The sequence below is a fragment of the Brachyistius frenatus genome, unplaced genomic scaffold (genome assembly GCF_029030835.1).
Source record: "Brachyistius frenatus isolate BFR_SWC_R1_liver_20210118 unplaced genomic scaffold, ASM2903083v1 Contig_5, whole genome shotgun sequence".
Classification (NCBI taxonomy): Eukaryota; Metazoa; Chordata; class Actinopteri; family Embiotocidae; genus Brachyistius; species Brachyistius frenatus.
Window position 1 is genome coordinate 744,957 of NW_027210604.1, and position 27,205 is coordinate 772,161.

Genomic DNA, 27,205 nt, shown 5'->3' on the forward strand with positions numbered 1-27,205 from the left:
AGCTCAGTTTGATTAGTTGTTTTTTTAGTTTTCCGGTTTTGTGTGGATGAAACTTTTCCGATTGATCAACATTAATGTGCACATTACGCCAAACCTCTGTGATTTTTGCTTAATAGGTGTCAGTAACGTAGATACTGTTTTCTTTTGGTTGCCAAATACTCCTAGTAGTAATAATAATGTCATAGGTAACGCTAAAAGTGGAGAAAAAGTTGCAACATAAAAAAATAAGGAAACAAAAACAACAACAAAAATTGAATATTTAAGTTGAGTGTGTCCTCCACAGTCGCCAACCCATCTATCAAAAGTGGAACCAGTGACGAGCACAGAAACATTTAGGGCAACATTCACACATCCTGAAAACACATAGCAGCAATGCATGAAAAGTAACATGTATCACTCGGAGAAATAAAAAAAATAAAAAATAAAAAAAAATCAGGCGGAGAACAACATTTTTAAGCTCAATTCATCAGAGCACCTGTTTGAAATGTTCGCTGGACTTTTGACCTGCAGGAGGAAAGTTGAAGAGCGTTTGGGCCATAACAAATGTATTATTATCTTTCATGATTTATTACCAATCTGTGGAATGGCGTCACTCAATTTACACTTGTGCTTGATTTTTTTTTTTTTTTTTTTTTTTTTAGGGGTGGGGGGGATTGTCTGTTTCAGAGAATTGCACAAATTGCGGGACACTGATCCCATCAGTCCAGATGTTTTTCAGCATGTCAAAGTGTTCCATGCAGCTGTAAATGTGACATCTATGAGAAGAATTGGACAAATCCTAATTTTGTTCACAGAAAGAACAGGAAGTTGACAGCCAATTAGCTTCAGAGAGGAATTTTTAATGCTGAACATGGATTGGCCCTCAAAAAGGTTGAGACCAACAAAGCTAAGGGATGAGGGTTTTTAAATTGACCTTTGAACTGCTGTCAGAGTTCCCCCAAAAATTCCTGAAATTGATCACAAGTGGACAATAAATAGGTGAATGTATAGTGTGTCCACTATAATGGAAAATAGCCGTAGTAAGACCAATCTCAGAAACAAAATAAAAGCAGAATAAAAATAGTTATACAATTAACGGCAAGGTATTTACATATAAAAATAGAGCAAAGTAACATTTAACATGTCAGGTCAGTGTGTGTGTGTGTGTGTGTGTGTGTGTGTGACTGTGCTTGGGTGACATCCTGACACGTACACACTCGCACACACACACACACACACACACACACACACACACACACACATAAAGTACATACATACAGAACACACACATCCAAACTAAAAACACACACATGCTCGCACACACACACACACACACACACACACACACACACACACACACACACACACACACACACACCCAGCATTGCGTGTATGTGTGTGATGTTTTTTTTTAATCAGCTTTAGATCCTCTCCTTCTAAAAAGTTGTTGCATTTATGTTTTACATGAAAACCTGAAGTACTGAATGGACAAAAAAAGGTCGTATTTTCGAGACACAAGATGAAACGTGATCTCCCATCTGACGTCATAGCAACAGCAGCATCCTCTCTTCATCCGGCCTCCTTTATTTATATATTTATTTTTTTCCTTCTGTCTCCCCACAACACCGTCCATCCGCCAAACACCACAGATCCCCTCATCCCGTCCTCTCCCTTACCACACTCCATTCTTTTCTCTGGCCCATTAAGAGCTATCATGAAGCTAATTGCCTGTTTGATCAACTCTCCACGGACCGGGAACTGGAGGCTTTTAGCCGTCTGAGCGTAAGAGGAGAGACGGACGAGGCAGAGAGGGGATGTATGGGGTGTGTGCGGATAATACGCCTCGTGTCAGCTGCTTTTCGCTGGTTCGGTTGTTTTATATCAATTTTTTTTTTTCTTTTCGTCAGAGAGCAGGGAGTGCATAGGGCATTCAGTGTGGCTCCCCAGCAGCCTTAAAGGAAGTCTCAAGACGCTCGTGATGGGATTTGGCCGTGCTCACAAAGTGGTTTCCATGCTTGAGCATCTGAAACAAAGTGTAAAGCAAACCTGAAATTCCAATTTTATCCATTTTGTATACCCATTTTTCCAGGTGGGGCAGCTAACAGAGATGTGTGAGGGCAAGTACCTCGACACTTGAGCCAATTTGAGGCAAACTCTCCTTCATATAATTAATGAGTTATAGATTTAAATAGAGGAACTAAAGCTGCAGTGCCATCGTAATTTATTGGGGATCGAGGTACTAACTAACGGAGAAAGGAGCGTTTGATGTGACGATGGGAAGAGAATGGAGGAGGAGGAAGATGAAGGTGGGTGGAGGGGGGGCTGCAATGGGAGGTCGGTCAGAGGAGGGAGGGTTGGCGACAGACTGACTTCGGGTGGAAACCTGACCAGACTCCTCAGAGCTCCACTGAAGCAACACTGCTAAAAATACGACAAAGGGGAGGCTTCTTCTGCTGACAAAACCACCCACACACACACACACACACACACACACGCACACACACGCACGCTGCCTAGTCACAATGGATGCATCCTCCCTCTGGTTAAATAACCCCCCCGTTCAGCTCTCGGCTGGTCAGGGAAAACGTCGTCCATCTACCTCACAGTGCTTTTCCTTTACAAATGAGCTTAATAGCATTGAGATTCACTCAGTTCGTACAGTGCATGGTCCCTTTTTTTTTATTTTTTGGTGTCAAACTGTTGTCACAGGTGGTTTTGTTCTCACTTTATGCCTCAGTGCTTTGCCGAGTCCCCCGGTCAGGTGTTCACCTCATTCCCTCATTCGTTCATCTTCAACATTTTCGTGGAGTTTTCCTGAACGTCTTTATCGCTTTTGAACCTCAGTCTCGCACACGTCTTGTGATTTTTCTCTTTTCTGGAGGACAGAAACTGTTGGCAAAGACCGTACACCGTCGCCTCGGGCATCTTTCCTTCCTGATTTGGTCCATTGCCCCCTCGCTGTGCTCTGTGCGAACTCCTTGCAGAAGGGCGGGGAGGAAGGAGGTTCGACAGTAAATAAATAGACGTCGACACGCCCAGATTACACCACAAAATGCAGAGAGAGGTGATTTCTATCTGGAGGTCTCGGTTTAAGGTTGAAGGGCAGTCCAGCAAAGCACGACATCTTCCTCTTCTTCTTCTTCTTCTTCTTCTTGAAGATTAGTTTTTTGTTTTTTTTCGGCATTAAGTCTCCAACATGAACAGGCACAGTAAAGCTTTGGTCCCTCCTGAGCTGGAGAAGAAGTAAATTCAAGGTACATTAGGTGAACAACACGGTTGGTTGGTTGGCTTGCCGTATGTAGGTAGGTGGGTCACGATGGCACTGTCGTCACAATGTCAGCTGTGGCGCTGTTAACCGGCGACAGCGTTGCTTTGGCCGCGGCTGAGGGATGGGGTGGCGGGGGGAGGAGGGGGAGTCACCTGGCCCTCATCCAAGCCTGTCATAACGGCTTCTCCAGAGCTTTGCTGCGGAGCGAGGGATGACAGGGGTTGGGGTTGGAGGCGGAGATCTTGCGGCACACGGTGTTGGTGTTGCTGCACCTGCAGCCGGGCCGCGTGGCCCGGTCGTGGGCGCACTGGCACAGGGCAAGGCACAGCCTGGCAGGGGGGTAGCAGCAGAGGCAGGGCAGACAGAGCGCCAGCAGCCCCATCGTGCTCCAGCGGGCACAGGCGTGGGCCGGGGCGCACGAGCACGGCCGGTCGGCGCAGTTGTCCTCGTCGTCCTGGGCCGAGCAGTGATAGAACAAGCCTTTGACGCAGCACAGGCACGTGCCGTACTCCACGGCGCTCTCGGCCGAGCACAGGCAGCGCTGTCCGCACGCCCAGCAGGAAGGCAGGCGGCGGGGCGCGCAGCACTCGTGGCATTTGCAGCGACCGCACCGCTCGCATATGAACTGATGAAGACCCAGCTCATCTTCTGTCAGGTTTTTACCCAAGGAAGCGTCGGGCTTGAGTTCCCCTTTAGGCTGACAATGGACCACCGAACCCAGGCCGGAGTGAGATGGCGTCAAGCCCGCCAGGAGACGCTGGTCCGAGGTGGCACTGTTCCGAGACATGGAAGAGCTTACGGTACTGGAACGGCTCGGGTTGGAGAAGTGAGCGTGCTGCTGCTGACTTTGGCTGTGAGACAGGGCGGAGGGGAAGGAGGGCTGGGCGTGATGGGTGTACACTCCGTGAGGGTAACGGTCTTCGTGGGCGTAAAAGTACCCGGACTGGGAGGCCGGTTCCAGCGCCACGGGCCTCTCCACATAGTCATTGTTGGCCCGGATGGCCCGGATCTGGTCAAGCGACAGCACTGAGTCCAGCTCCATCCTCAGCGAATGAGTCGGGTCCATCCTGGAGAGCCAGCCGGGTGGCACCGGGCCTGGGAGCCGGGGCCGGGGCAAGGTGCTCCCAACGCTCACGGCACATCAGATAGACCTGCAACCACACAGAGAGGAGGAAGGAACCGTTATTAATGATGTTGAATTCAACTTTCAATTCGGTTTGATTTCTATATCACAATATCACACGTTAAAGTCCTGACAGCAGAACAATTCAACAATTTCCTTGTAAGCGAGGAGGGAAAAACTCCCCTTTTAAGGGAGAAAAAACACCTTTTGAAAACTTTTGAAAGACCATCATCAAATTCATAAACCTCGTAGTTATAAACTTTTAAATGGCATTATAAAGTTAGAGCTGTGAGTGATTTACCCAAATTCCCATTTTTCACTCGTTTCATATCTGACCCGTATGAATCTGTTCCAAACTTTTAATTTTGATAAACATAAATGGTATATTTATTTGGCTTAAATAAATCATGAAATTTGTATTAATTGATTATTTATTTTTTGCTCAATAATCATTTAGCTGTTCCAGCACTTAATTAATGAGTCATCCAATATGTAGCTTTGCTATAATGTGCTTTAAAGTTAAAATGATTTGCATATAAAAGTATGTATATTTTGTATCTACTCTTTAATTTTCTGGTCTAAATGATATTACATAAGAATACATGTTATACATATATATATATACACCAACAATACAGGCTACATTTTGTCTTCAATAAGTGATTTTCCACTTGATCTCTTTGCAAAGACCCAAGAAAGAAATCCTAGTCCTGTAAAAGTGAAATGCAGCAAACAATCACTGATCCAAGAAGTCTACCATTTAAATATTTTTTTTTTCCTCGAAAAAGGAAAGATATTAGGCCAACAAAAGAGTTCAGAGAGTCCACAATTGTAGCAACTGAGTCATTTTTGTCGTCAACTTTTTGTTATGGTATAACATGTTTTTGTGCAATGGAGCAAGAAGAACTTTATGACTTAAAGCAAGACGAACCAAAAAAAAACAGCAGACACATTACATACATACATACAAACAGTAGCCTACATTTCGCTCTCCAAATATTTAAGCAGCTCTTGATCAAAGATGGATTTTTGGGCAGCAGAGCCACCACACAACCATGAGCCATGTCATCATGACCGCTCCGGCTCTCCGCCGCTCAGGCTGACACTATTATTAGCCTGCCAGAGCCAGAGAGATACGACCAATGAGGTCCACACTGTAATTTAGCATCTGTCGAACACAGCTGCTGCTGCCATGGAGGAATCCCACCTGCAGGACGGGGAAGGGGTGGGGGGGGAGGGGTGCTGGCTGTCAGCGGAGCCAATTCCAAAACCAATCTTGTGTTTATATCAGACATGTTTCCTTTGAATGGCTCCCCTATACATGCTAAAAGCGATCGAGGAAGATGGATCATTCTCATTGTGCAAAATGTCATTGAAAAAAAAAATTGCTTATTTTTAGAAAAACAGTTTGATGAAAATAATTGAGTTTTTGGTCTGCGGGTCCAACCGAGCGGCAACCGCAGCTGAAGGCTGAAGAAATGCCTGAAGACGGATTCTTCAAAAGTGACCAACGTCCGTCTATAAAAAGCATATAAAACCGAAATCATCTGGTTTCATGGGACAGTTTCATGGGAACAATTTTCTACCATTGACTCCTGAGATATATGTGTGTATTTGTGTGTGTAAGAAAACTCCAGCTGAGATTTCACACACTTAAAATCCAAAAGTATCTGCACGGTTACAACTTCATTTCTTACTTTGTTTGAATATTTCAAACTCGTGAGCACATCTTTGCTTGTTTCATACTTGCGTCGTTCTAACTTTGTGCACCTGTGCCTCCTCTGGACTGGACATGCTTTGACAGTTCTAGTTGCCTTGACATGTTATATTAGTACTTAACTGACCAAACTTTGGGCGCAGACCTTTGAAATCTCAAATTTAAAAAAAAAAAAAAGATGAGAATTTTAACTCGAGTCCATTTCTGGCTATGCTAAATGCTCATCGTAGAAGACGAACATAATTCAAAGTGTTCATATATGAAAATAAAAAGTGCAGAGAGATGCATGTCGATCCGTCTCTGCATAAGATGGAATGCAGCTAATACTTTAAATGTAAATGTAAATTTGCTCAGGAGTGCAGTTGAATGCACGAGCGAACATTTGATTAAATCAAAGGTCTGAATCCAGATGAACAGCTGATTCAATTCGCTGCTCAGACGTCAGGCAGCTCTGGGGAAACAAATGAATACAACTGATACGGCAGCTTGATTATCTGTTGGTCGCGTTGCGAGGAAAATGCCCAGCTCTTTGTGTGTATGATGAAGACACCCTCGTCCACCAACCGATTCACACACTCAGCTACACACACACACACACACACACAAAGAAAGTGCAGTCTTGCCAAGTGGCCAAGGGGGAGAGATCACTGGCTCACTCCTCGCATGGGGCCGGTCCTCCCAGAGAGTAATGAGGCCAAATGGAAATGCGTTTTTAAAGCAGCTCAGATCACGAGATTAGATGGAGGCGGGGTGTGAGAGGAGCGCAGCAGTAAATAACCGTCTTTACCCACACCGGACACGGGAATCCAGACTCATTCAAAAATCACAGATTTTCTAGGTTTCTTGGGTTTCTGTCTCATCGTCTGTACAGACGCTTTCACTGCCAAGAACAGATGAGATTTGGTTAAGATGGATAAACCACTTGATCATTAGAGCATCAGTATCCAAGTGTTGGGAACATTATCGAACGACGCCTTTCCAACGGGAGAGTTGAGCGCCTTTGCCAACCGACGGCCACGCCCGCCTCGCGCTGCAGTCTGAAACTCTTTCTGTCCTTTTCCACGTTTATAAATTACATTTATTCATGCTTTTGAGAAAAGATGGTGTGCGCACAAAGCGTGTGCTCCGTTATCCAGACCTTATTTAAAACCATGTTGGGTCTTCTCTCTCTTGAACTGTCTCCGAGTGTTGTATTGATCTCAGATATGGTAACGACAGTTTGTTTGGACCATAACTGGCCCATCAGACTATTGTGTTTATTTACTTGATCTTTCGCAGGTTATGTCTTTTTGGTTACCTGTCGCTGCACTTAAAATATTGTCCTCGAAAGATACTCATGCACGTCTTTGCTGGTTTTCCACAGGGATGGGTGTTAGTTGTAATAGTAGGTCGCAGAGGATCAACACACAAGCTGACGCGTACAAATCTCAACAACGTGTGCGTATCCTTGTGTGTCTAACGAGCTGACCGGTTTATCCGACTGTCTGTCTGGAGGCAGCTTTAAAATGTGAAATAAAAAAAATACCTATACTTTTTTTTTTTTTTTTTTTATAAAAGATGCCAGAGCGTGTCTGCTTGCTTGCAGTCCAGAGAACAGTTGTTCCAGCCTCCAGAAATAGTTAAGCAATGAAACTTGATTGCTTTTACTTAACAGAGAAGTCCTACATAGTAGTTGTACATTTTAAGATTTGTAATTAACAGAAGAAATAGTTTTTGTCCCAACAGCCATCTGAGCCCAGAAAGAAAAGAGGGCAGACTGGGTCAACAGAGGGTTCATAGGAAAAAAAACAATTAACTTCAGTCCGAGAAGCAGATGTCTGTTTCGGTTCCTGTCCTCAAAATGTCCAATGTTTCCTGCCATTAGGACACAACAGCAGCCCCAGCATCCATACATTTTAGCATACAATGTTTGTGCCTTTTTAACTAAAATGATTACTTTTCCTGATGTAAAAGATACATCATCAAATGGAAAACACATGCAGAATCACCTGTGAGTGTTGTCGTTATTTTCTGTTACTTATTTGGTGTGTAGTAGTGTTGACATCTGTAATAGTTCAGATGATCTGGTCAACTAACGGTCCCAAACCCAAAGTATTCAATGTTGCTGTACAACAAAAGGTGAAGAGGAGGAAATATTGCTTTAAAAATAAATTATAACTTCAATCAATTACTTATCGTGACATATAAACTCTTAAAACTTATAAATTCAACGCTTTTCTTTTCGTTTTGATCAGAATTATGACTTCTGGCCACAGAATCGTGAACAACGTGTCTGGAAAAAAAAAATCCCACCGCAGGTTGATTCATGCTCGCACTGCGTTATCGCCCTGTTATGCACAAGACAAGTGGGCTCTGGAAAAGCCGGTGCAAAAGCAATAAGAGCAGAGCAAACAGAAGTATAGGGGATGAGGGAGGTGGACGAAACCCAAGAACAGCAATTCATCACTGGCAGGGAGGAAACGGTGATTAGCAGGCTGAGCTGTAAAAAAAAAAAGGACAATAAAACAAAGCAAAAGGAAAGGCGAGAGGACAGGCTTTTTTGAACAAATAGTGGCATCCTGACTGTGAAGGTTTGAGCCATGAAGCAGCAGATAAGGAGGGCCAGGTTGGTTAAATGAGGATGCATTTATAAATTAGTCTGTGGAGAGAGGAGAAGCCCCGGTGACTAATCTCATCAGACGGAGCCGGTGGCTGCTGCTCGCTCCTACTCTGCTCGCCTATCGGCCCATCTAATTTGTTAAAAAAAAAAAAAAAGGAAGAGGCCTGCCGTCCATTTCCATGACCTCATATTTCACTTACTGTTACTGGTTGAGCCAACTGCTGCCAACCCGCCAATATGACACTAAATACTGCAAGTCACGTCAGGAGGTTACAGACTGAGGCACCTCGGGTGGAGAAATGTGGTTGAAACATTCATTCCAGTTCAAAATGTACTTATTTTCTTTTGTGTGTCACTGTAAATTGAATAAACAAACAAAGATATTTAGAGACATCGTCTTGAAATGTCTGAAGTTGTAAAGATCACTTGAAACGATGAAAAATATATATATTTTTTTTAAATCTTCTGAATATATAATATTGAAAATAATACATGGTCGCAACATCCACCCGAATATTAGTTTAAAGCTGCAAATAAAGTCTGAGTTTCACCAAGCGGACAATAAATAAAAATAGTTAATGGCATTTATTGTCATTATTATTGTTTGTTGTGAAAACATAGCAGGAAAAATAACATCTGTCTCAGTCGCCCTGGTTTCAGCATCTGCACGTGACCTGAATCGGCTGCACTGATTGGCTACGCTGAGGGTTACAGTTGTTTTGGGTAGGGATGCTGTGTGTGTGTGTGTGTGTGTGTGTGTGTGTGTGTGTGTGTGTGTGTGTGTGTGTGTGTGTGTGTGTGTGTGTGTGTGTGTGTGTGTGTGTGTTAAAAGGATGGTGGAGGGCGAGGCAGGCAGCACCCTCCCCTCTCACATTACAAGTGGAGCTGAGCGCTGTGTGTTTGCGTGTGTGTGTGTGTGTGTGTCTTTCTGAGTCACTTGTGTGTGTGTGTGTGTGTGTGTGTGTGTGTGTGTGTGTGTGTGTGTGTGTGTGTGTGTGTGTGTGTGTGTGTGTGTGTGTGTGTGTGTGTGTGTGTGTGTGTGTGTGTGTAAGGATTCTGGGTTGCTGACTTCCCAAACAAGGTTGCCATGGATACATCCTCCAGTAGAGGAGCGAGGAGTGCAGATGTTTTTTTCGTCCACTTTTTTGTCTGATTAAAACCTAAAACTGCAAACTTTAATAACATGAAGTTGGTTTTTGGTTTATTTTGTGTCTGTAAGACGACAAGTGTGTCGATATGGTTTGGTGTATTTTTTTATCATCTACTTGCCCATATGTATTTATGGCTCATTTATTTTTATCTTGACATTTGAGTACATGAAATTGGATTTCTTTTTTTATGCCACATCATACCTATGGAAAAGAGAAAATTTGCTCCCTTAAAAAAACTATAATAATGAGCAGATGTCAGTGGCCAATTACACATCCAGATTGATTTTATTTCATGTTATCTGCCTCAGCTGGATAGGACTGGGCAATGTACTCATATTATATTGATAATGTGATCAAAAATGTCAGTTTTAAATATTTTGTAAAAGCATCAATAGTCGTCGCTACTACATCCCCTACTTCCATAAAATATTGTGATTTTAAAATATATAGGAGATATATAATATCTCCTGGGAATCACCTAAATGTTTTTATACTGGTGCTAACACAGTATCAGAATTTCCCACATTGGTTTTCGTTGCCTTTCATAAATTAATGGGTTTCTACAAGCTCATTTTTATTAATTACGAAGATAAACTACACCTCTATAATGTATTAATGCTTCACAACACTGCTGCCTGATTTTCTCTTATTTTTTTAGTTGTGAAATATGTGATCAAAACATAATTTAATGAGACAAAGAATTTCACCAAATATTTACTGCCAACTTTTAATACTACACACGTTTTTCGAAAAACTACTCTGCTGAAAAACGTATGATATTGATTTTGGACATTATTACTGAAGAGAAATGGCTCAGATGACTTTTATTTTATTTTTTATTTTTTATCATAAAAAACAAGATTTTACGTTTAGTCGTTTCGCTCCATTATTGGCGGTATCATGATTTGTCCTTTACTTGTCTGACAAATTTCCATCATGTAAACTTCCTCATAATTGATGCCCCCCCCCCCGCTGAATGTGATGTGATGTTCAGGGGAAACTTGATGCAGGTTTATGGGGAACACTGAACCGAAATGGCCGGCAGCACAATGAGTGTTTTATTCAGCAGATGATCCATCTGGCTCAGAGAGGAGAGAGGACGAGAGAGGCCTTCATCGTCCGTCTGGTTTTCTCTCCCTCAAACTGGTGCTCAGGAGCATCGTAACATTTTAAAGGAACAAAAAAAATGTCACTGTGCAGGCAGGAAGTAGAGGAAAAGGATCGGGCATCTAATTCTTCATATTCATGAGTGTATCTCGCTGCTTGTATGATCAAATGTGAGGGTTCGTGGCACAAATGCAGTTTGTTTGTTTATCTGTTGATCTTATGAGGGGTTTCCTTAAACGCTGCATGAGCAAAACTCAAAAAGCAAAACAGTTCTTGAGAGCTGTTGTTTTAAAAGGCCGTCAGCGGAAACCTGAGGATGGATCTCTGTGCTGGGGGAGTATTAGTAATGACTGAGCCTGTGTGCACTGGGGCACGCGTACACACACACACACACACACACACACACACACACACACACACACACACACACACACACACACACACACACACACACACACACACACACACACACACACACACACACACACAAACTCCATCTCAATCAGGGACAATCAAAAGGGTTCCAAGACTAAACCTATTGCATGCGTGACACTGACGCGGTATCGTCATCCCATCACATGCTTTGGCGTGATACCGGGACCTTCAACGTCCATGTCCATTATTCTTCTGGCAGTGCTGTTGCAACCGAGTATCACGGCGACGAGTGAAATAGTCACGCCGTGAGAGGCCAAAGCGAGGACGAGCGTGTCTATTTCACGCTTTGCCGTGACGCCGCGTGGGCGGTCTCATCTACTTCCGGGGAAACTTTTCAAAAAACTCGCTTCTGGAGTGGGAAAAAAAAAATGGTTTTAGTTTAAAAGCTTTGTACGTCGAAAGGAGAAACAAACCTGCGATCTGTGCTGATCCCTTCCTGACTGACTTCCGCTGAGTCTCGACTGCCGAGGGTCGATGGGAGTTTTAATGGACAGAGCGTCGCTGCATCCCTCATGGATGACATCATGGTTTCAGGCTATTTTAGAAATGACTGCAGTGACCCTTCGCCTTGGAATGAGGAGGGGTTGCCCTCTCCTCCTCTCCTCTCCTCTCCTCTCCTCTCCTCTCCTCTCCTCTCCTCTCCTCTCCTCTCCTCTCCTCTCCTCTCCTCTCCTCTCCTCTCCTCTCCTCTCCTCTCCTCTCCTCTCCTCTCCTCTCCTCCCCTTCTCTTGTTTCTCACTCCATCATCTCCTCTCTTCCTCTCCCTCCCTCACAGCACCTCCTTCAGCCTCCCCTTCCTCTCCCTTTCCTTTACTCCTTAAACTTTTCTGGCTCTCGTCCGTCTGACATGTTTTCAAGTCTGTAAGAAATAAACTATACAAGTGAATCTCAGCAGTGACCAATGCAGCAAATGAATAATTCCTAGTAGTTTACAGCAATACTTTTTTGTGTGTTTTTCAGCTGAGGAGATCAATATTAATTTCATCTCTGTGCCAGTGAGTCTGAACTTTAAAAGTGAAAACAACAACTCCAGGCTATTAGAAATACTGGGGTCATGAAGCCGCAGTACATTCCCTCCCCCACTTTGTGAAATGTTTCTTTAACCAACAAAAGTCTGCATATTTTGTAATCATTAATTAAATGGTTAAGTTTTATATTCTGCAAACTTTATCTGCAAATACTGTTAGAAACGGTCTTAAAAGAAGATCATGGGTTTTGTAAATGTCCAACTGAAACACTTGTTATCACCCTTAAAGCTCCGCAAACAATACTGAGGCTTTTGCCATCAACAGTGAGACTGTAGTGATGAACTCTTTCTGCAAACTCCGAACTTGGTGTCGCTGTTGTGCAAAGTCGTCGCAAAAATAGGAAATATGTTAAAACAGCACTCTGAATCAATAAAATTCAATCACTCCGAAAAATAATAGAATAAAGTCATGAGCTGTATCGAAGCATGTTTGAACATTTAACTACAGTGCTGTCAGTTCTTCTGAGTGTGTGTGTGTGTGTGTGTGTGTGTGTGTGTGTGTGTGTGTGTGTGTGTGTGTGTGTGTGTGTGTGTGTGTGTGTGTGTGTGTGTGTGTGTGTGTGTGTGTGTGTGTGTGTGTGTGTGTGTGTGTGTGTGTGTGCGAGAGGCCGGTCAGGCACTAAGACCCAGGGGCCTTCCTCCCGATGCCCTCCGGGAGCACAGCAGGATTGAATGACAATAAACTGGATGAGATACCGGATGTGCTGAATCTGACCCCAACGGAAAGACTGAAATAGACACTGCAGACCAGCAAGTCCAGGCGGGACTGGGGCTGGGGGGGGGGGGGGAGCAAGGGAAGGAAGGGGGCAGTGAATGAGTGAGGGATGGTGACGCTAATAATGATAAAAAAAATAATAATAATAATGAAAACGAAAGACCAGTTGCAGCGGCTGTCCAAGAAGTTCAGACTTAGCCGGGTTACAAGTGTTTCCCCACGTCATAATTTACGTACGACTAAATTAAACCAGGCAGAAACCACCTAGACTATGTTTAGAAATAGTTGCACTGAGTTTGTTCCCACAGTGAGAACTGGATGTTACTGCTGCTGTGCTGATAATCGGCAAACAAATAGCCTGCTGGAATGCAACATAGACTACGTACAGCATATGAGCCATTACCAATTAGCCCAAAGGAGATTATGTATGCATTCATAAATTATAATGTTAGTTTCGCCAGGTAACACATCTCATCTCATTTAGCAACTTTAAAGCAAGTTTAAAAGTAGGTGCTGGCAATTTTGGAAAGATTTTACGTCCAAACTTAGTGATGGATTTACAGGAAAGCGTGAGAGAGCTCAGAACATAGTGGAACATGTAATAACACTGACTCAGCCTGGAAAAAGAACAACAACAAAAAAACACAAGAAAGTACATTTGTCACATTTCATCAGTCTTTGGTGGGACATTATCGCTGCCTACAGCACAGGACAGATAAAACCTTGTCAGATAAATGCAAACTCTACTTTTACTTATGGATTATTAGTACTGTCATCATGTCAATACTTTAGCATCATATACTATCTGTGCTGTGTTTCAGAAAATCATAACTTATTTAGTTCGATGTAGTTGCATTTATGTTTTTTCTTTTCCCTCTTAAGAATCAACATCTTACATAAGAGATGTTAATGATGAATTGATGACTGCCGTTTAATATTTCTCCTCTCCAAGACGTTTGTACAATATCTGTGCATGCCAACCAAAAGAGTGGATTGGACATTTTAAAGGTTAAACTGCTAAAATAGTTAATTAAGGTTAAGTTTAAAGGCCTGAGATGAACTACGTTTGCTAATTTACTTTCCTAAGTGAAATTGTCAAAAGAAATGATTGAGATAAAGTAACTTTTTAATTACGTCAACTTCTTTAATGCCAACCCACCATATGACATACAGATTACCATGACTACTTCCAATACTTCATTCATAGACACTGAGCATTGGCACCGCAAAAAAAAAACAACTTGATTTGAAGAAGTTGATAATGAATCCTGTGGGTTTGTAGCAAAAGTAAAGAGAGTTTTGGTGATTGCTAACCTGCAGTTTGGTTCAACAGAATTACATTTTTGGCCGCAAGTCAGATTAGGTGACATCAATTATGCGATTATTAGGCAAATGGCATCTTGCTTAAGGTTAGATTTTATATTCAGCTTTTGTTTATCTTTGATGAAATGGAGTTTTTCACGAAGGAAAAAAAAAGTCTATCTCAAAATTAGTGAAACTACAGATACCAGTAGTCCTACCACGGTGCCTTATTGTTCCACGCAGAGTTTTTAAAGTTGAAACACTTAGAAAAGCCCTCACATAGCTTCCTCATCACGCTCTGTCCGTGGTAGCAAACATTTCGCGGACTTTGTGTCTTTTCAAACGCCCTTCGGAGGAACAGGTTTCATTCTGCAAGGTCAGAGTTTGGCAGCAGTTGGAGTGACGTAATCCACTGAAACTTAAGATGAGCATGATTTACCTTCTCAGTTGTTTGTCAAGTGTCATTTGAGCCAGGTTCCTTTTGTTATCATTGGATTTCTATGAATAACCGCCCGGCTGCTGCTGCTGCTTGTAACATTTGTCTCTTTGTTTCCTGAATATTGAGGCCTCCTGTGAACCCGTTGGTTGGTTGTGTTTATATTACACACTGTGTTTTATGAAAGAACGTCACAACAGCCAGGTTTTACCTTCCCATGCATTTATTACTGGAGGCTGTAGGATTTGAGACTGAAGAGGTCAGGCTGGAGTTATACTCACTGACGGTAATTGTTTACAGACTTTCCTACTGTGTTTACTTTGCGTATTACTGGAGGATTCCACTAGTGGGCACAACTCCAGCTAAAGATATGAATAAAACGTCCAGATATGTATTATAAGAATCATAAACCTGGTGAGATTACTTGCTGCTTTCACGCCTGACACTGTCACATCCCCGTTTTTACATCATTTCTGTCCCTATGTATCAAAAGTGAAAACTCTTGTCAGCATCTTTTGTTTTAAGCATGTCGGCCTGAAGAAAAACATGGAGGTTGCAGCTTAAGACTTATTTTAACACTCAGAACACAATATTTCAAGTTGTGAGACAGAAGTAGGCAAAGGAGCAGAGACTGGTTGAAACTTAACTGGGTCAAGCAAATGGCGAATGTCATACGAGGGCAGATGTGGGAAGCCCCAGATTTAGACCTCACTAGGTATTTTATCTGATTAATAAATTTAATCAGAAAGGCCTGCAGTATAATATCTGCTCTCAGATTCGAGCATGAAAGCTACATGAAGAACTTACTGTGAAGCATTTTCATGCTCTTACTGAAACCATTTCCTCGTGCTCATTATTTTGTATCAATTCATTGTTTAGAAAGTTAAATAACAGAAAATATGGTACAAATTTCAGATCCAGATTTCCAGCAGTTTAATGTGACGTCATCAAATTGCTTGTTTTGATCTTTTTGTAGGATGAAAATTCATCAAATATCAGAATCGATAAATTTTCCTTCGCTCGACTAACTTATCGGTCAAATAATTATTTTAACCCTTGCAGTTACTAACTTACTTTTGGGGGGAAACGTAATTATAAAGGAATTAATTTGTTTCCAGTTTTTCCAGAAACACGGTCAGGTGACATCTAGGGCCTTTGGAGAAACTACACCTCAAATACAAACTTTGATGGTTGCTTTTTGTTAAACTTGCAGCACTTTGGACATCTCCTTTCTTTTATTTATTCATTTGGCACTCTTCATATCTTTAGCTACAGTGACTCATCCTGTTTTATATATTCATTTTGGTTTATATATTCAAAATATTTGGAAGTAAAAACAACAAAATCTGTACGGCAACAAAGGCAAATGCCAAATCTTTTAACAATCTTTTTGTCTTCATTCAGAAGCAAAGCAGCAAAACAGAAGATTTCTTTCTTTCTTTCTTTCTTTCTTTCTTTCTTTCTTTCTTTCTTTCTTTCTTGCTTTCTTTCTTGCTTTCTTTCTTGCTTTCTTTCTTGCTTTCTTTCTTGGTTTCATTTCTTTCTTGCTTTCTTTCTTTAACTGTGAATCTTCGCTTTCTCTTTCCACAACTTTGTGGTTCTGTAGTGCATTAGTCTGTGCATTATATTTTCTGCTGTCTCCATTCATACCCTGCCTCTCTCTCTCCAGTCTATCATTTCATCATTTCTTCATCTATCCGCCATATTCTTCCGCTGTACACGTACTGTCCCCTCCCCTCCCGTCCGTCCGCCCGTCCGTCCGTCCGTCCGTCCATCCATCCATCCATCCATCCATCCCCAGTCAATCCCTCTCCCCATTCACATTGTCTCCCTCCCATCTGTCCGTCCCATCATCTGCTCATCCACCCGCCCCTCCAGTCCCACCCCAGCGGAGATGGGTATTGACATTCTGCATCCGACCTTGACGACAATCAATCCCATCCCCACATGTCCCCATCACAGTTACACACACATACGTGTACACACACACACACACACACACACACACACACACACACACACACACACACACACACACACAAACTGCTTAAACACACTAATGTTAACGTGCAGCCAAACAATCGGTTAATATGACTTTTTCACTCCGTTTCATCTGGTTCGTATCGTTCAGAGACGCGTTCGCTCGCACCTCTCTGGGATTCCAAAAAAAATTCCGCTCAAACTCGCTGAACAAAAGTTGGTAAAAACACAACTTGTACGTTGCAGCCACATAATGTCAACGTCAACCTGATTAACTCAATTTCCCTACAAATAAAGCAACAACTTGGATCAGTCCAGTCGCCAGAGGCAAAGAAAGCTACAGTTAACCAAACATGCAATGCAGTAGTTAAAGATGTAAAGTAGGCGTACACAGAACAGATATTAAAGGAGGTCGAGACACTTTACAGAGGACACCGTCCTGGACCGTTTTCCTCCCAGCAGCCAAGACAAGAGACGGAAAACAGGAAGAAACAGCGAATTTGAACGAAAGATATTCATCAGACACCTTTCGGTCGTGTCTCATCTTAAAACCATTCTGTTGTAGGTTTCAACTCCCAATTCCACAGCAACTAAAGTTGGATTTACCTGCTCAGTCTGTTTGTGGGAGAAATTAAACGGGTTGCCCTCATGATTTATTCACTTTTTTTTCCCATTGTATTCCAGAGAGACCTTATTAATCCGAAAGGGAAACTGCAGGCAGCTGTACGAAGCTACCGCTGGAGTGGTGACATCTCGACAGATATTTTTTCTGTCTAATCATTTGTAGAGCTCAACTTAAAATTTCTAACACCATTAATGGCACGTTTTTAGTCTAAGGGAAGCAAATGGACCGTTGACCGGGTGTTTTACTTGTGAAAGACGGAAAGCAATGCTCCATCGTTACCTTAAGACCTCCCAAAAGAACTGAACTAAAACATCCCGTTAATTCGGTGAAAGCACAAATTCTAAATGCTGCAAAACTGTAGCTGCAAAGCCTCGCGCCTTCAAACAAATATTCACGACAACATCTCGTCAATCTGCATCTGGGTTTGGTATTTTCCTACCAGAGCTACTACTTAGTAGACTTTTAGAGCCATAGTTTTTATACTCTCACATCATTACTCCAATTCCTATTCAGCAGTTCAACCTGTTCTGCAGTGAAATCTTGTCGACTTTTTACAAAAACTTGAAATGAGGTCATATCTCAAGATGCAATGGTTTAATTGAAAAAGCCTTTTGAATAATTCCTTATTTTGTCAAAAATCCCGATGGAACTTCGTCATTTCAAGGTCACGCAAATCATCAATAGTTCATCAGCAGATCGGATGGCGACAGGATGAATTTTTTTTTTTTTTTGCTTACCTCTGATTGGTGGGAGATCCATTCTGCGGCGCTGTGCTGGGACGTCCTGTGTGTCAGAGTGCACGTGTGCTTCTAAAAAAAAAAAAAACTTCTAATATTCCTACAATATCCCTTCACAACTGACTAACAGTAGGTCTGTGGAATCCAGAGATGAATTTATCTCTGCCTTATTGCCCTTTTTGATGAGTTTTATTGTCTTGATCTCACTTTATGATACTGCAGGAGGTTGTTTTGTTTAAAAAAAAAAAACCTCTGCAGTAATTTTACAGGATCACTAAAGTCCTGTCGGCTTCAGGGTGTGTGTTCGTGGGTAGTAAGGAGGCTGGGAGGGATGCTCTTTCTCGGCGTGCCGTGCCCTCCTCCTCCTCCTCCTCCTCCTCCCCCTTCCTCCCCCTCCTCCTCCTCTTCCCCCTTCCCGGAGCTCTTCCAGGAGCACTCTGATCCTGGTGCGTCCTCCTGAAGTCACCTCCTCCTCCACCTCCTGGAAAAAAAAAAAAAAGCCAACCAGTCCTTTTACGCACGCCGCATAGAAGAAGAGCTCCTCTCTCTCTGTGCAAGTGACATTCAGGTGGCAACAGATGCTTCCGATGTCGGGATCCTGTCGCAAAACAGCCACAGTTTTGGCTTTTGATTGTTTCAGCTGCAGTTTTCAGTTGAGAGAGAAAAGTGTCCTCGGATGCAGGAGGAAGTGGGAGTTTTAAGGAGCAATAGTATCTTGGAGCGCAAAAAGAAACGAAGATGAAAAGGAAAAGTGCAGCTCCAGAGTTTGGAGCGAGAGGCGTCTAAAGTCAAGAGATTGATCGCAGAACTTTAAAAGAAAAAAAATCGTCCTCTCTTTCTTCTGCTCAGAAAATGTGTTTTTTTTTTCCTCTTCTGTTGAAGTTTCCTCTCCTCTCTCCGAGAGATGAATGACTGAGAGCTGCATGCACTTTTTCACTCCCTGTCTCTCTCTCTCTCTCTCTCTCACACACACACACACACACACACACACACACACACACACACACACACACACATGCTCCAGTCACCCCTCCTCCTCCCTTCCTCTCTCTAACTCCTCCCTCTGCCATTATTGAATTCAGTTCAATTCAGTTCTGCTGTATGAACATGACGGGGCAGAACCTCGTGTGTTAGCTGCTAAAGAGAGTGCTGATCCACTGCCATACATTTACAGATGACTTAAACAATAAATTCTGATTTGTTTCTTATGTTTTAATAAAAAAAAAATTTAAAAAAAAAAAGGGGGGGGGGGACTTAAGCCAACTCATTTAATTTTAAGTTGGACCCCAGTTACCGCTAAGTTTCAGGAACAACGGTGCTCTGTGAAGTCACTGTGGTGTCGTGGCTGCTCACAGTATTACAACTTCCGCCTTCATCGTGTGATGCGCATTGGTCCAAAATACATTTTCATAGACACAATCATTAGAAATAGAGCAGCTGTGAAAGTAAAATACATTTAAAAATATATAAATTATTGTTTATACAATCATTTCTTATTATTTTATTTTTTATTATTAGAATTTGATTCTGACGTCTAGAAGAGCTTAATTACGACAACATTATTGTTATCCCTCTCATCTGTGGGGAGTCAACAGGAAGTCAGCCAGTAATTAAGTAACAAAGGTAGTTGGCGTAACCCAATCCCTCATCTTCTCCTAAAACTGACCAAGTAGTTTCGGTGCACAAGCAAACAGCGAATGTTACGCAATGTTCACAACTTGTTTATCGTCGTTACCGTGACGACGAAGGTCAGGTACACCTGCGGCTGGTTGCATTCCAATGGTTAGATTAAATGTGTTGTTCAGGTGAGAGGACGGGTTGATCCTATAGAGGGCGCTGAAAGCACTCATACAGTGATGATTCACAAAACTTCATTTTACTGCTCACTATTGAACAAAAACTAAATATTAAGTGTCTATTATGTCGGCAATAGTAGATGAGGGGATGATTTCAGATTCCGATTGCATCATCGACTCTGCTGTGGCGCTGTTATGCTTCGGTTTTAATCCTTCGACGGCACTTTTTGCTGGACTCAACAATGGTCATGCCAATAGAGAAAAGAGAGAAGGACGAGATAATTCATTTGTTCATTCATTTTTTTCCATTAGGACAAGTGACATCACTGACAATATGCTGCATGTCTGTAATATGAACCTCATCTTTTGTATGTATGTGTGTGTGTGTGTGTGTGTGTGTGTGTGTGTGTGTGTGTGTGTGTGTGTGTGTGTGTGAGAGAGAGAGTGTGTGTGTGTGTGTGTGTGTGTGTGTGTGTGTGTGTGTGTGTGTGTGTGTGTGTGTGTGTGTGTGTGTGTGTGTGTGTGTGTGTGTGTGTGTGTGTGTGTGTGCGCTTTTCCCTTTTTTTGGTCTGTACCCTTACTCAGCAAGATCCGAGCTATAGCAAGATAGGGAGAACTACGTGCAGGCATACAAGCACACACACACACACACACACACACACACACACACACACACACACACACACACACACACACACACACACACACACACACACACACACACACACACACACACATTAAGGTAACCGGAGACTGGTCCCTAATGGGGGTGGAGGGGGGAGCTCTGTTTCCTGTTGAGGAAAGTATCTGAGATGAAACAAACTGCTGATAGAGAGACACTAAAGGGGGATAAAGACAAAGACAATGAGATTAGCTGAAAGAAACAGAAATTACCTTCAATTAAGTACCTTTTCTTCCCATAAAGGATGAAGTGTATTCATGAGTCCGACATTTTACACACAAAAAAAAAAAACTAATTCAGAAATGTGTTTGTTACAAAGGGACAAAGCAGCTCAATAATCGTACTCATCTCGCTTTATTTGTGTGATTAAAAGGGTAAAAAGACAGATGGAATACGAAACCAACTCACGTCATGAGACTTTATGGCAGAATGACAACAGTCGGCCCACTTTAAACGATCCTTCGAATGCAGCCCCCCTTTTGGATGCACACAAACGGTGTTTCCTTTGTAACTCATTGTACGTTGGTCAGTTGGTCAAAACTCGCAAACTCGTCAATTTCTCAAAAGTCGCGAAAGACAAAAAATTCCACCGTTTTAACAGCGAGGACATGTCGTTCATCCCAGAGTCTTACAGGAAGAAAAGTCTAAGTTATATATTTACAGTACACCAATCACCTTACTGCCAAGGACGTTTTCGGTACGTAGTTCCCAGCTGTCAATCAAGTATTGAACTATTGAAGTATTGTAGCATTTGTGGCAGTTTCTGACTTAATTTATACTTTGTCAACTGTATGAGTCCAAATTCTTGGTCATAGCCGGCCTGGAAACGTTTTTGACGAGGACTAACTCAATGCAACCACCTGCTGTGTGGCAACCGCACACGTCAGCAAACTCCAAAAAGCACCCTGTGCTTGCTTGTTTTAGTGTTTATGGAAGGCAGTTTTGGCCTCTCTGTCTACTGATTTCCTAGTATCAACACTAGCGATGGATATCTGGATTGTAATAACGTTGGCCATTCTTTAACTTTTCCCCATGTGCCATCAACATTTCCATTTGTCAAATTTTTTTTTTGGTTTAAGACATTCCCATCAGCCTCAGTTGTACTTTGAGTTTGGTAATAATGACCAAATGTCATCGTTTTTAAAGTACTATGGCAAACATAAACATTATACTTGATTTTTATCTGCATGCTAACATTCCTAGGTTAACATTTAGCTCTGGACAGAGCAGCCGGCGTGGTGGGAGATTCTTCGTCCTCTGGGACAAGGTGAACCACCAAGGAGCCCCACAAAGCACAAAGCAACCACCCAATGACGCCCTAGTAACCACACAAAACACCTTAGCAACCATTTGCAACACCCAGCAAATGTGTGTCCTAACTTCTTGAGTCAGTTAAATTATATGAAACTCCTTTTATTGGTGCACTTTGGGTTTTATAAACCATTTTATACGTTTTCAAAATAAATCCTGACACTGTTGATCCTTATAGATTCAAAACTATCTCTGTGGGGTTTTTGATCATTTAAAGAAAACTTCTAGTGATTGGAAAATCTGCCTCTTTTTCTGGGTAATTTAACATGAGGAGGGAGGGGGGGGACGTGTTTGCATTCATCCGCTTGTGTTGCAAATTAGCAACTATTGCTGCTCCAACGTGAAACTTGCATGCTGATTAAGCAAAAATGACTGGAGAAAAGTGTGAGAGAGAGATGGAGAGATGTTCTGGGTCAGCCAAGGATCAATGTCAAATGGCCTGGTTAACAGCATGCAGCTGACAAAGTCATTCATTTCTGCCGGCATTCCACTCTGGACTTGTGTGTGTGTGTGTGTGTGTGTGTGTGTGTGTGTGTGTGTGTGTGTGTGTGTGTGTGTGTGTGTGTGTGTGTGTGTGTGTGTGTGTGTGTGTGTGTGTGTGTGGTTGATATCATTGTGTGCATGTCATTGCGCTGCAGTAACAGTAACGCCTGCTGGATGTGGAGGAGGCGTCCCACCCATGAAACACACGGGTGTCAACTTACACAACACATTACAGTAGGTCTGTCACGTGAGAGTAACACTGCACACCACGCATTTACACACACACACACACACACACACACACACACACACACACACACACACACACACACACACACACACACACACACACACACACACACACAGACACGCAGACACACACTTGCCTTTCATTGGATGTTTTTTATGTGGAGTGCCTGGCTGAACAGTTGGACAGGAAGTAAGGGGAAATATCTGCTCACTGCATGTTCCCCTGGGGGTTAATCTTCAAACTATGATGACGACAGGCAGAATGAAGTGTTGTGCAGTGACTGAGGAGTCATTTTTAGTGCCTTTTGTTGACATTTATAGCATAAGGTGAGAAATGAACCTCAGACTGTTTAAAAATGCTGCCATGTGCTTCCCCATGTGGTTTCTGAAGAGATGTTTTAAAACCTGAAGTTTGGGTTTACCGCCCGGCAGAGTTTAAAAAGCCAGAAAATCCTAATTTAGGCTGGAAGGAAGAAACCTGGGTGGAATTGTCTCTGCACTAAAAGCAATTATGCTTGATTACCTATAATGGTAATCGTATTAATTGTTGGATGAATTGATGTTGAAGTTGTTACAGATATCCATAGTTACCCGGTGGATAAATGCAATGACTTTGGTCAACATGTGCCACATGGGTTGTCAACAAAGTTTGTGCAGACATTTGTGGTTCACGGTTGGTGTATCTTAATGAGTTTGGTGATGGTGACCCTTGACCTTTCCTGTTGCGCCACCATTTGGTTGGCCGATGATTTCGCGTGAAATATCTCAACAATTATTTGATGGATTACCATCTAATTTGTCATATGCATTCACGTCCCATTTGGAAGAATGGTTATAACTCTTGTGAACCTCTGACTTTTCCTGCAGCACCAACAATCAAGCCAAAATTTCATTGGTTTTATGAGCGGATACATGCAGTACTATTGACATTCCTGCAATAATTCACTGTGCCAATTAAGTTCAATGTTATAGAACTGGTAGCTTGACTGTAGATCTTTAGATCTATTAAATTATTCTGATACCATGCATGTATTAAAATTTAAAAAAAACATCTCACAAAAAATTGGCAGGTTATTTACAAGATAATAGCTGCTCATTCAGAAGAATTGACGATGGTGCCCTAACACATTGTTGAAACTCACGATGTTGCAGCAGATGTTTGCATCATATTACAGATTTAGGACCATACCTTATCTAAAAAGGTGAGAAACGGGCTTTGCTTTGATTTCTGTTCGAAGCATTTGGCTTGCTGCGTTGTCATAATCAGCAATATGTGGCATATTCTTTTTAGACTCACTATTTTTTAAGTGGTGCTAATTTGCCTTAAGACAGCTCTAACCCTGGTCACCCCCTGCCCCCCACACCCCAACACACCTTCTAATTGTTGCTGATATGTGGGTGTAGAGGAGAGTAGAGCCACTAGTCCATTAACTGACCAGGGCCGGCTTGATTGGCTCCGGACGAACCCCTGAAATAGCAGGATTGGCTGTCGGCCAAGCACCCATTTCCTGAGTGTCTGAGAGGAGCTCAAGCCACCGGGGCTCAAATGCATTTCCTGACTGTATAAAACTTTTATTAATGACCAGGAGTGCATCAGCGGCGATGTCTGCTCACCCACACTCATTCGCTCACCCACTCATTCACTCACTCATCGAGAGAGAGAGGGAGAGGGAAAAACGGATGATGAAAGTGAAGATGAGTTGCAAAGAGACACAATGTGATGCAAGGCAAGAGAAGAGGAAGTGTGTGTGGGGGGGGAAGGGGGGTTAGCAAGTGTGTGAGAGACAAACCGACATTGATGGATGGCTCAGGAGATGGGGAGATAGAATTAAGTGAGACAAACCAGAGCTGAGACATTAAAAGAGAAAGAGAGATAGGAAGGGGGTTTTCTATAGGCTCACAACCTACTGCAGCTCTTACAGTGTGACTCAATTACATCCCAAAGTCCACCTTTCCTTCCTCTTTAGGTAAGACTGACACACCAAAAAAAAAAAAAAGAATATGTTGAAACAATTCTGTTGCAAAAGGAAGTTCTCCCTTTACAAACGGACTACAGTTACTCTACTGCAGGTGGAAGTGTCTTCGGAGACATATTCATTCTCAGCTTCAAGCATGATGGTAAGGTCTTGGTAAAATATAATATATAGTATTTTAGTGCACAGCATTTAGACTTTGACCTGAAGCATGAAGGGAAAAACATACTAAGTGTCCAAAATGGAATGAAAATGATATAGTATATTTCAAGGTAATCTTTTCTCTTTTCAGGTATACAATAGATAGAAAATAGATAGAAATATATGTCATTCAACAAATCATTGGTGAAGAGTTTCTCTTTACAGGAACCGTGTACATCTTTAAACATTTCTGTAAATGTACCACAGTTGGCCAATTGTTCATTTTCATTTGTAGTCCTTTCCCGTATATAATAAGGTCTCCCAAGGATCACAGATAAGAACAATGAAAATACCATTATGGAGTGTGTCAGTGAGTTTAAAGGTAACTTTCGACTGATTGCTGCAGTATACATATATCACACTACCATCTGCAAATGTTTGAATATTGGTTTTGACACCATAAGGGTGGTTCATCAGCATATAGAGAAAAGAGTAGTGGGCTTAAAGTTTATTCTTGTGGAATACCAGTAGGTAGATGAAGATTTGCTGATTGTTGGTTGTGTACAGACTTTCTCTGGTCTGGTTGTCTGTCCGTAAACCTGAATGACACAAAAATATGTTCATATAATTCTCTAATATATTGTCTGGGAAAACTATTTCCAAAAGTATTTTTTTTTTAAAGAGAGGCGTTATCTAAGAACCATAACTGTACCTGAGGTTATGTTCAAGCAGAAGAACACTGTGACCATAAAATGTGAATGGAGAGCTTGAAATGTGTACGGAGGAGCATAATCACATCAAATGGATGAAAGATGAGAGCTGTCAACACTTTCCTGGCAGGGTGGGGAGACGGAGGAAGAGGAAGAGCGTGAGGCAGAGGGAGTGATGACTGCCATGACTGGTGGAAAACTGAAAATATCCAAACTGATTAGATGCATCTGGGATATTCCCCCTGACCTGGCAACCAAAGTCTGTGTTTACTCTGTAGCAAAACATATCAGTGTTGTACGGTTGAAGAAGTCCACTTATTTGCATTTCAGGGAGTTTAGGAATAAGACGAGAGGGGAAAAAAAGATTTACTGTACTATAACTGACTATTTTGTGCTTTATACTGTACTGCCATTTCATTTGCATTAGTGTGAGTTGCAGCTTTGTATCAGCAATGTGCCCACCACACACACGTACACCATGCACACACTTAATGACCCCGCAGGCAGGGGGCTTCAGCGGGTCGCTGACCCCCTGGCGTGGGGCCTGGTTACTCGGAGAGAGGGGTCGATAGGCCTGGCCGTGTGGAGGAGAGGGGTCAATAATGGTGAAAGAGACAGAAAATGTGATTTTCAATTGCCTTATTGTTGTATTTTACCTATTCATAGTTTTTTGGGGGGGGTTTTAGAATAACATTGTTATTTAGTCGTTCCATAATTTGGTCCTGTTATTCACGTTAATTTTATTATTAGCAGTTTTTAGTTTCGGGACAATGGCTACTTATTCAGTTCGCGAAATTAAACATAATTGATTTAAACAGACTAATTAACAATTGAATTTTAATGCACACTTAAAACCAGTTAATATTTGGCAGACAACAAGAACTGCTGTCATATCTGTGTATACATGCCACAGACGAATAAAGTTCTCCCCTACCCATAAACCCTATTTTAAAACCATGGTTTACGCGTAACACCTACAGTAGTAATAGAAGAGGACATTTTTGGAGAGAGGGCACAGCTTTTCTTTAAAGCGTAAATGTTTCTGTAACCGACACGGGGTTAACAGAAGACTCAAAATGGTATGGACCAGTGTCTAGATTCGTAAGGGAGAGGTTGTAAGGAGATAACGGACACAATAATCAACTGGAGCCGTAGGGTTACGTTCAACTGCAATGTGTAATAAACTTTAACAAACAATACAACATTAAACTATTTACACTCACATTTTAGGTTCAATATATGCAATAGTTCTGTTTCATTTTCTTTTTTCAGGTAGAGTCAAGGGTTGGTTGGGCTCCTCATTATCAGGCCTCTCAGTAGAAGGGGTTCCAGGTGAGTGAAGAGCTCCAGTAACTGTCTGTGTTGTGTCATGTCCAGAAGGCAGGGCTTCCAGTTGTTCCAATGGACCTGAATGAATCAAGTTCATCCTTGGTTTACTTCCAGGTTTCTGAAGTTCCTCTCTGTGTTTGTATGGTTTTGGTTTTGGTGTATCAAAATTTTTGATATTGCGTGTCTCTGTCATCTCATGTGATGGTTCAAACTGAAAACAGATTTCATCATCCTCTTCAGTGGAATTGTAACCTTCCGGTTGGATTGCAGAGTCTAGTTATGTGGTCTCTTAGGCTTACTGGTACGCTGAGGTTCCTCTTCCTCTGCTTG

At 42.2% G+C, this 27,205-nt stretch overlaps 1 protein-coding gene and 1 long non-coding RNA gene across 2 annotated transcripts in view; both read right to left on the minus strand.

The window, feature by feature from the left end:
* Positions 1-27,205, minus strand: part of LOC138631474 (uncharacterized) — a 103,245-nt gene that overhangs the window by 38,472 nt on the left and 37,568 nt on the right. The gene's annotated exons all lie outside the window — the stretch shown is intronic.
* Positions 1,287-18,283, minus strand: LOC138631218 (protein sprouty homolog 3). Its single transcript, XM_069716026.1, has 2 exons — positions 18,202-18,283; positions 1,287-4,398 (listed from the first exon to the last, which is right to left on the minus strand). The coding sequence occupies exon 2, from the start codon at positions 4,311-4,313 to the stop codon at positions 3,420-3,422; it is 894 nt and encodes a 297-aa protein (XP_069572127.1). The 5' UTR covers positions 4,314-4,398; positions 18,202-18,283; the 3' UTR covers positions 1,287-3,419.

Bases quoted from the DNA above. Each gene is read 5' to 3' on its own strand.
- LOC138631218 (XM_069716026.1), bottom strand. From the start codon at position 4,313: ATGGACCCGACTCATTCGCTGAGGATGGAGCTGGACTCAGTGCTGTCG.